This window comes from Triticum aestivum, chromosome 1D (genome assembly GCF_018294505.1).
Source record: "Triticum aestivum cultivar Chinese Spring chromosome 1D, IWGSC CS RefSeq v2.1, whole genome shotgun sequence".
Lineage (NCBI taxonomy): Eukaryota > Viridiplantae > Streptophyta > Magnoliopsida > Poales > Poaceae > Triticum > Triticum aestivum.
This window is the reverse complement of record NC_057796.1, coordinates 330,398,964-330,409,844: the sequence shown is the minus strand read 5'-3', so window position 1 is coordinate 330,409,844 and position 10,881 is coordinate 330,398,964. Positions and strand designations below refer to the sequence as shown.

The window sequence follows — 10,881 nt, the reverse complement described above, 5'->3', positions numbered from 1 at the left end:
TAGACTGATACATTGGTAAATGTATAGCCTCTTCTAGCTTCCATAATCACAGCTTTCTGTTCTTCAGAGTTAAAAGTGGAGTGTTCCATGTTTTATCTGCAATCAGATTCTAAATTTTTCTATGTCACTGTTCCTAGTTCCTATATTGCCTCAAAATTGTTTACATTTGCAACGATAGTTTAATATGTTTGGTATGTTCGCTTGTTTCCAAAGTATGGCGTTAACACTTAACAGGCACATCCTGTGTCTTGATCCCATCTTTATTCTTTCTTAAATAATTATTTGTTATATGTGCTTGAACTTATACTGACAGAAATTCTTTTGCAGGAGGGTGAGCCTCTGTTGACAGAGAGAGTATGGGATGCAATTGTTAAGGCCTTTGCAAGCCAGCTGAAATCTGTCTTTACTGCGTCAAGCTTTGTCAAGGAAATATTTACTCTTGGATATCCAAGACTGTTCTCAATGATTGAGAACCTTCTTGAGAGGATTTCAAGAGATACTGATGTAAAGGGTACCCTTCCAGCACTTACTCCCGAAGGAAAAGATCACATGGTTGCAGCCATTGAGATATTCCAGACCGCCTTTTTGGCTCTTAGTCAGAGTCGTCTTTCTGATTACATCAATAGCATATTTCCTATGTCAAACCGTGGAAGTATACCATCAAAGGATCAAATATCAAGGCTAATATCTCGCATCCAAGAGGAAATTGAAGTTGTGCGAACTCATGGGCATTTGCTGCTTCTTGTTCTACGTGAAATTGGAAAGATCTTGCTTCTTTTAGCACAAAGAGCTGAATATCAGGTACACACTATTTTCTACTAATTATTTTTATAAGTCTGTAGGTATTTTCTGCTTTCTAAGTTTATTCATCAAATTTTAGCAAATGCTCCTCATGTCAGGTTGCATTGAATACAAGTTCCCAGTAATGTGTGTGAAACTTGTCTATACTTGTTTTTGCTGTCGTTTTAGCTCTTCCACATTGTTGAAATTTCTCCAAGCTTGGCTTGGCACATGTGTCGATTGACTTGAGCAGTTGAGCTCCAGCTTTAAAGATGCTTTGATCTTAATCCCTTCCAACTAGGGAGAAGCATTTTCCCTTGGCTTCTGCCGTATGCATGGTGTCCGCATGCCCGAGAAGCAGGAAATCAGTGTTGTCTCCTTAGGCGGCTATAGTTGTCTGCGAGCTCAATGTCTTGAACCGGTTGGTTTTTCATTCCTGAGTTGAGTGGGAACCTAATCAGTCACCTCCCGTCCCGACCTTTATTACTAGATGCCGCTCATCGTTTGATTCTTCTCATCTTCTGGACTTCAAAACTCCTGCTCACACTTGTCAGAAAGTCAAGCTTACCCATTGAGACCAATAAATATGCAGGTTTTAGTCAGGTCTGTGATTGTTTGGGTTAGCTTTCCCCTAGGTTGTGGTAGCTGTGGTTGCATCCATAAAAGTAATGCTTTCTTGTTGTTTTCGTTGGCTAAACTTTTTGTTCTGTTACAGCCGTATTGAATGTTGCAAGTAATGGAAGAAAATAAATAGAGTACATCAAACAGGAGAAATCATGAGAAAATGCTGTCCTGTAGCACACTGCTTAATGTGTCCCTGTCTTCATGTGCATTCCGATTCAGCAGTGTCAGCTGTCCCTCATCTTTTCCTACAGAAAGGCTGGATTGCCTTTCCAGGGAAGTAAAAGGGGCATGCATCATCTGAGCCTATAACTGCAATGGCTATACCTGTTGGTGCTGCTACATGACAGTCTTCTTTTTCGTTGTCTTATTTATAGTCTCACTGCCTGTCTATCCTTCATATGCATTTGATAATGCCTCCCTTCTTTCCTCGTATGTGCTGCCTTGTATATGTGCATACACTTGTGCAGTTATTGGCATCACTTCCATTATTGCGCGCATTTGCTGACATATATTTTGCTTCAAATGTAGATCTCTACTGGCCCTGAAGCCCGTCAAGTTACTGGCACAGTGACTCCAGCTCAATTAAAAAACTTTGCTCTGTGTCTACATCTCCACGAGGTTCACACACGTATTTCAAGCATCCTGTCAACACTCCCAAATGTTGCTTCTGAAGTCCTTTCCCCATCTCTTGGGGTCATATATGGGGTTGCTTGTGATTCGGTGACCTCCCTATTCCAAGCAATGCTCGATCGTCTGGAATCATGCATTCTGCAAATGCACGAGCAGGACTTTGGAGCTGATGGAATGGATGGAGCGATGGACAATAATGCATCAGCCTACATGGAGGAGCTTCAGAAGTGTGCCGTCCACTTCCGCAGCGAGTTCTTGTCAAAGCTTCTGCCATCATCAGCCTCCCGCTCGGAGACCATATGTACCATAATGGTTAGAAGGATGGCTTCAAGGATCCTTATATTCTTCATAAGACACGCTTCTCTTGTCAGGCCACTCTCTGAAGCAGGGAAGTTGAGAATGGCTAGGGACATGGCCGAGCTGGAGCTAGCTGTCGGTCAGAATCTGTTTCCTGTGGAGCAGCTGGGCTCTCCATACCGGGCATTGCGTGCGTTCCGCCCCGTCCTATTCCTGGAAACATGTCAGCTTGACAAGTCTCCACTCCTTCAGGACTTACCACCCAGCGTGATCCTCCACCACCTATATTCGCGAGGGCCGGATGAGCTACACTCGCCCTTACAGCGAAACAAGCTGACACCGCTGCAGTACTCTCTGTGGCTTGATTCACAAGGCGAGGATCAGATCTGGAAGGGCGTGAAGGCAACCCTGGACGACTATGAGATGAAGGTCAGGTCCCGTGGAGACAAGGAGTTCAGTCCAGTGTACCCTCTCATGTGTCAGATTGGATCTGCATTGTCACAGGCCACACCTTGACATGCGTTCAGTTCGGCTGTGCAGCGTACATTTGTATCACCATCCTGTAGGCATTGTTCTTGAGAGATCGCTTGAGCCCCGGCATAGATTTTATACCCATGAAATAGCACCTATATTTCTCTTTGATCACAAAAATGTTGAAAGTACAGAGCTTGTGTTTCTGGTGGGAATTGCCATGTTCTGAATTCTGATATGTTTGATCATTGTACATCGCTGGAGAATCATGTGAACTGAATCTGCAAACCTCATTAAGATGCGTTATGAAATTTAAAGTTCTTTCATTAAAAAAAGAGAGTTCTGAAAGGCTTGGAACGAATTTGCATTTTTTTTTTATTTTCTGAGAATCATTTCTATTCATCTCACCAAGGTACATGTTTTTTGTGTGTACTCCCTCCGTGAAGAAATACAAGAGGGATAGTAGGTGCTGCAACATTTGTGGTGCAACCGGTCATGTTCAATGGGATTGCATTGCATGTCGTGGGTCTTCATCGAAAATTGTTGCGTGGGTCCGGAAGGACCAGGTTGTTGACCGTTCTGTTGGGGCTCGGGTCTCAAGTAAGGAACAAAAGATTTGGCGCAGAAAATCTCGGAATCTGGTTCAACAGAATAAGGATAAAAAGCAAATTTGGATTATCAAACGGAACGGGAGGGATCCGGTACAATCTGTTGCCCGCTACACCAAAAATACCCCGGCCGTTTCGCCTCCTCACCAACCTATCACCATTGTTCAGATTCCCGAGACCACGGTGCCGCCCCTGTTTTCCCCGTCACCTTGCGCCCCTGTGCTCTCCTCTACCCCTAACCTCGAGCTCTCCTCCACTCCAATCCTTGCGCCGCCAATGGCTAACCTACCAGTGCTTCCCTACCAGTTTGTGCTGGGGGAGATGGACATCCAGCACGGTCCGGAGGGGAGGCTGCAGCGGAACATGGTGATCGTGGATGATCCCCCTCTGGATCACTCGCAGCATGCATTGGTCATGGTGGTGCCGCCCCCTGGAGATCTGCAGCGTGAGGAAGTCCTGGCAGAGGTCAGAAGGGTTCTTCGTGATGATCATGCTGCTCCTACGGTTGAGGGTGAAATCTATCCTTTCTGTGTTGGTTTAATCAGATTCAGCGACAGTCTTGTTCGAGATACGATGATTAGCATAGGAGAGCAACCTTTAGATGAGAACTCTAGCTTCTATTTGTTGCGCCATGATGAAGGTCCCGATATGCGTAGGCCTGTGATTGAGAGGGATGCTTGGGTTATGTTGCTTGTTTTTCCCCTGAATTACCAAACTGAGCATTACATCATCAAGGCGGTGTCCTGTTTTGGGAGATGTATGTATTGGCACCGCCCAGGTCATAGAAAATCGCGTGTGCTTGTGCGTGTGCTCATTAACGAACTTGCTCCGGTGCCCTATAGTCTGGGTGTTAAGAGATTCACTGATATCAGCGGTCTTGGCACCTCGTGGATTGTCCCTGTTTATGTGCTTAACGGAAGAAATCCTAGCCAGGGTCTGGTGGGTGATGAAGAGGCGCCTCCTCCATTGGGTGCTTCTCCACACCCTGAGCATCTACCTTTTCTGAATGCAATGCAACAGGCACAACACAATGCGCAGGTCTGGCAACTTCAAAATGCTGCCAATGCTTGGGAAGCAGCTCCACCGCCTCCTCCGCCACAGCAAGGCTGGGGTGAGTGGCCAATTCTTCCCCCTGTTCCACCTGTGTATCAAGGCTTTAGCTATAGAAGATTCACTGGTTATGAAGGTCCTTCTATGATGGATGGAATTCAGACTGCAGACTCTGGTTTTGATGATGGCTTGCGCATTTGGAACGAACATGTGGCAATGATCGAAGATGTGGCAGAAAGATTTATTCAGGGCAGTCCTAATGGAGATCTTGCTTTCCAGCAGGTGAACTCACATGAAGTGGTTGTTGAAATACCAGAGGAGGAGAACTGGCTTTCATTCATGATCTGTTTTTACTGCACGGTGTACACCCCGAGGCTTTGTTGGAGTTCTGAAGATGATAGCAGGACTAGTCTCTGGATAAAATTTGCCAATGGGCTGCAGAACACTCTGGTGGATCTGGTAGGAAGTGCATGCTTCACATCCTTCCCTTTTTCACCATTTGAACCAGGTACTAATGTCATTTGCTTGCCTGAAGATGCTTGGTCTTTTTGCTGTGATTTTGTGGCTGATCAACTTAACAAACTTCTGCATCTGGATAGTTGTGAGTCAATGACTGTGGAAGTCAACTCACAGTTGGAGAACGTACCTCATCTTGAACAGCAGCATGATATGATGGAGCTTGATATGGTCAGACGAAGTGTGAGGGCTAGTAGGTACCAGGGTTTCAAGCCACCATCTCCGGCGGACAACAAACGTAGGCCCTCATATGTTAAGCCGAGAAGGACTCCTGATTTCCTGGAGATGCAGCAAGGAAATGGAGCTGAGGAAACTTCTGCTGCAATGCACGTCCCCCCTCCCACTACGATTGAAACTCTGCAATATCTTGGCACAACCCAGTGTGTTATTCCTCAGGAGGAGCTCACTATTGAGAAGCTGCTTGCTCCTCTCAAGGGCAAGGAGAAGAACGAGGCCTAGGCCCTTATTTAGATTCCTTGTTCCATCTGCTCTGTTGCGTTTTATCAGCGTATTTCTGAACTCTTTTATACGCTTTATCTAGCTTGTTTCAAGACTTTAATGGCCTCGGTTATGTGGAATATTTTGTGCTGGAATATCCGTGGTTTGAATGCTACTACCAAATGTGATGCCCTTCATAATAAGATTGATGAATCAAACTGCTCGATCGTTTGCTTGCAAGAAACTAAGAAACCTGATTTTGATCATTCTTTTATTAGAAAATGTTGTCCAAGGAGATTTGATAAATTTGAGTTCATTCCGTCTGATGGCGCTTCAGGTGGTCTAGTTATTATTTGGTGTAGCAGTCAGTTTGTGGGCCAGATCATCCATCAGTTTTCCTTTGCGATCACAATTAAAATGACCTTGGTTCAAACAAATGAGAGTTGGCTTCTATCAAATATTTATGGACCATGTGATGGGCCTGAAAGATTAGTTTTCACAGATTGGATGGATAATTTAAACATTGAAGCACGGGATATGTGGCTTTTCATGGGTTCAACTTCATACGATCTTTGGATAACAGAAACTTACCTTGTGGAAATGTGGATGATGTGCTCAAATTTAATGAGATCATTAGTCACCTCGGATTGCTTGAAATTCCAATCAAAGGAAGGAAGTACACTTGGAGTAACATGCAAGAAAACCCCTTACTTGAACAACTAGATTGGTTCTTTTCTTCTCCAGAATGGATTCTCAAATTCCCAAATACCTTGGCAAAACCTCTGGCTCGACCAATCTCCGATCATGTTCCTTGCATTCTTTCAGTGGAAACAAAAATCCCAAGATCTAAGCTTTTCAGATTTGAAAATTTTTGGGCCTCTCATCCTGGATTTTTGGATGTAGTGAAAACATCTTGGTTAGCACCAATTAGGGCCTCTTCCAGTGCCACCAGAATCTCAGCAAAATTAAAGAGATTAAGATATGCTTTTAAAAAATGAAGTAAGTCCATCTCTAAGTTAAAGCTCTTAATTGAGAATTGTAATAAAATTCTGTTCCAGATTGATAACCTTGAGGAATTGAGACAGCTCTCCACCCCAGAAGCTAATTTCAGAAACATTCTTAAAGCACATGTGCTAAGATTGCTTAAATACCAAAGTGAATATTGGAAAAAACGGTGCACTTTTCGATGGGCAATCCAAGGTGAGGAAAATACCAAATACTTTCAAGCACGTGCAACGGAAAGGTTAAAGAGAAATGCCATCACAAATCTGCTCATGACTGACCGTCGTTTGATTGAGAACCATGATGAAAAGGCTGCGGCTTTTTATGACTGCTTTAAAAGAAGAATGGGGGTCTCTAACCAACTTGAGTTTGATTTTCAACTCTCTGAGCTCATTCAAAAATGCCAAGGTCTAGAAGAACTTTCGGTACCGTTCACGAAAGAGGAAATAGATAATGTAATTAAGATCATTCCAGCTGATCATGCACCAGGACCAGATGGCTTCAATGGACTTTTCCTTAAGGTATGTTGGGAGATAATCAAAGAGGATTTCTATGCTCTCTGTGAAGACTTCTGGAATGGTACAATAAATCTTTAGTGTTTAAACACATCTTTAATCACGTTGATCCCAAAAAAATTGACTCCTGAAACAGTCAATGATTATAGACCGATCTCCTTGCTAAATTGCGTTCTCAAGGTTATCACAAATTTTTTGTCTGAGAGGCTTCAACGCTGGATTTGAAAGGTAGTACATCGTAACCAATATGGGTTCATTAAGACTAGGACAATTCAAGATTGCCTCGGATGGGCATTTGAGTATTTGCACCAATGCAAACACTCGGGCAGGAAGATTGTGATTCTAAAATTAGATTTCGAAAAGGCCTTCGACACGATGGAACATTCTTTCATTCTGAAAATGCTAGAATGCAAGGGTTTTGACAAAAGATGGTGTATGTGGATTAAAATGTTGTTACAATCAGGATCTTCCTCGATTCTTCTAAACGGTATACCTGGCACATAATTTAAATGCAAACGGGGAGTGAGACAAGGTGACCCGATATCCCCCTTGTTATTTGTGCTCGCGGCAGATTTATTGCAGTCCTTAATTAATAAAGCATGGTTAGATGGTTTAATTAACCTACCAATCAATCAGCTTGCTTCAGAAGATTACCCGGTTGTGCAATACGCCGACGATACATTAATCATTCTCCCGGCAAATCAACATGAGCTCCAAACAATTAAGGGGATTCTTGACTCATATGCAAGGGCAACGGGTCTGAAAATCAACTACGCAAAATCACAATTAATGCCAATTAATGTGAATGCTCAAAAAGCTATTGATCTGGCCAGTGTGCTAGGCTGTCAGGTAGGAGATATGCCGTTTACTTATTTGGGACCGCCCCTCGGTACTACAAGGCCAACTGTTAGAGACTTGATGCCATTGGTCGACAGAATTGAAAGGAGATTGACTGGAATGTCTATCTGGTTATCCTATGGAGAACGAGTTCAACTGATCAACTCTGCACTTTTGTCACTTCTATCTTTTGCCATGTGTGTTCTTAAAATTCCACTAAAGTTGATCGACAGTTTTGACCGTGGGAGGAGACACTGTCTGTGGAGGAAAGAAGTAGACATAGATGCCAAAACTCACTCCTTAGCAGCTTGGGATATGATCTGTCGCCCAAAGAAAAAAAGGGGGTCTTGGGATCTTAAACTTGCAAATTCAAAACAAAGCATTACTACTCAAATACCTCCATAAGTTTATTCACAAAAAAGACGTGCCATTGGTAATGCTAGTCTGGAATTCTCATTATGATGAGTCACCCCCCGCGCAAAACCAAGTTGCGGTTCTTTTTGGTGGCGTGATGTTTTCTCTCTGATGGATATCTATCGCGGGATCACCACCTGTATTCCTGCTGCGGGAGATACGATTTTACTCTGGAAAGATGTTTGGTTGGATGAAAGACCGTTGATGGACACACATGAACACCTTTTCTCTTATACCAAAAACGAAGATATTTCATTGGCACAATACTACAACAACATTGGTCATGAGGATAATTTCCTCTTACCTCTATCAATGGAAGCCAGAGCTGAGCTGGACAACCTGCAAGAGATAATGGAAGGAATAACCTTGGAACCGATGGGGACAGACGAATGGATTTTATGCCGGGGAGATACAGATTTTAAACCTAAGAAGTTCTATAACTTCATGTTCAGAAATATAGTGGCGCCACAATGCATCGCCTCCATTTGGAAAACAAAATGTATCATGAGACATAAAGTGTTTGCATGGTTAATGTTGAATGACAGGGTCAATACAAGGGACATGCTACTTAGAAGACATTTCAACATTGGGGATGATCACAACTGTCCGGTGTGTGACATGGAGGTTTTGGAAACAAACACCCATCTATTCTACGACTGTCCATTTTCTACAAAGTGTTGGGAAACGGTGGGAATTCATTGGGATAATCAACTGGACATGCAGCACAAATATGAAAGAGCTAGAACAAGCTGGCAGGGTCCTCTCTTCAAGGAGATTACCATATTGACACTATGGAACATTTGGAAGCAACGAAATAGAGTGGTGTTTGATGGGGAGGTGGCCACCCACTTTGAATGGCTGAGGAAGATCAAGGAAGATTTTGTGATTTTGGCTTTCAGGATCAACCCTCAAAACCTATCCTTTTTGGAGGGTTTTAGCAACTCTCTTACAGTTTAAACCTTCTTCTTTGTAGTCTAGCTTATTTCTTCTTTTACTTCCTTTTGGATACTGCCGTTGATTGGCATATCTTTTTTGTGTATAACCATGTAAAACTTTCTTGTACCCCCACCCCTGTTAACCATAGGTTAACATTTGATTAATAAAAAGTAACAGTAGGAGTCTCTCCTGCTGTTTTCATTGGTCAAAAAAAGAAATATAAGAGGGATTAGATCACTATTTTAGATCACATGTATAGAACGGGTTGGTCTTTCATTCTTTCGTTTGTTTTCGTCTCTGGGAAGGCCTGGGGGTGATTGAAGAAGGATCTTTATCTTTTTTCTGTTACCGTGGGAAATTAACTGCACTATTCAAGTATAGTTCTTGCGAAACATAGTCCAAAATAACATAAACAAATAGGATATCAAGTGATATGAATTGTTACAGAACCTCAAACATAGGGAATTTTGAAGTGGTGTGATGTCTTTGAATGGCTCACAGAAAATAACATCCAAATTTTAGAGAAACGAAAAGAAGATGGACAAAAGTCGGACTTATAAAAAGTATACAATAGGTTCTGAGATCATGTAGGCTGTCAGGTACAATTGAGTGTAAAAAGGGAGAACTCTAATCCTATGATATAGCCGTTCTTGGCACATTTACTAAAGAATAAATTTCAAAATTTCATAGAAAAATACTCAAAAGGAATTCTCCAGGGAGGGCATTGTCTCATTTCGCAACAATTTTACTTTGAAATTTGAACACAACTCCCCACTCGAGCTCAAGCAGGCAAAAGAATGCTAAAATAAATCAAACACCATTTTTTTAATAATGTGTCTCATCATTTTTTAAATCAAGTCTAGGTTATATTAGATAATGACATCATCGAGTCTAATAATGGGGGTAACTGAACCACATACACAAAAACAACCATAAACAAATGTGAGACTACAACCACGAACGCGTGCCTCAAGAATTCCGTCAAAACTGCATCCTAACTTATCATCGTTGGTCACCATAGTTCTGCTGGTGATAGACTTTTTTTTGTCAAATTGAGATTGCTTTTACCACGCTTACCGCGTGGTCTCGCTGGTGATAGATAACATCAAGAAATTCAACCATTGAAATACTTGCAAAAACCTATAGAGGATCAAATCTTCGTTGAGTCATGTGTATAACAAGATTGACAATCGCACATTATACTATGGGGACACCACCCTGATTTAGGTTGACAGTCGACAAGTAGCACCAGTCAAGGGTGATGACCTTGCTCACAAAGGCTTGAAAGAAGGAGTTAATGAAGGTGACGAGGATATCGCGGATAATACCCATGGACCCACATCGACAAAGAACATGGCGGGAATAAGAACATCTAAACTCCTCAACAACGCCTGATCAAGTGCGTGAAAGTTGAGTTGAGGACTTTGAAGCAACACCGCCATCACCGCTAGAGCAATGTCACCACGACACCAAAGCCGAACAAAAAAGATCTTACTACACAACAAAAGAGGGACAATAATCCCAGCGTTCGAGCCGAAGGGGAGATTGATCTGGAATATAAGAGTATAAACAACAAATAAGTATTTCCTCTGTAAACTAAAACTAAAACGTCTTATATTAGTTTATTTATAGGTAGTACGATGATGAAATTAATTTTATGCCACATAAAGTAGATACACTAATGGAGTAAGTGATAGTCAAAGATTTATCCTAGTGAAACCTAAGGTTCAAAGTATTTTATATGGGAGGAAGTATTTTTAATG

The 10,881-nt window shown here is 42.3% G+C and overlaps 1 protein-coding gene across 1 annotated transcript in view; it reads left to right on the top strand.

Annotated features, from left to right (window-relative positions):
- LOC123181835 (conserved oligomeric Golgi complex subunit 5) overlaps positions 1-3,150 on the top strand; it is a 5,076-nt gene extending 1,926 nt beyond the window's left edge. The window contains exons 2-3 of the mRNA XM_044594227.1: positions 328-801; positions 1,933-3,150. Of these exons, the coding sequence (XP_044450162.1) occupies positions 328-801; positions 1,933-2,847 (1,389 nt within the window). The 3' untranslated portion in view covers positions 2,848-3,150. The remainder of the gene's footprint in view (positions 1-327; positions 802-1,932) is intronic.
- The last annotated feature ends 7,731 nt before the right edge of the window (positions 3,151-10,881 follow it).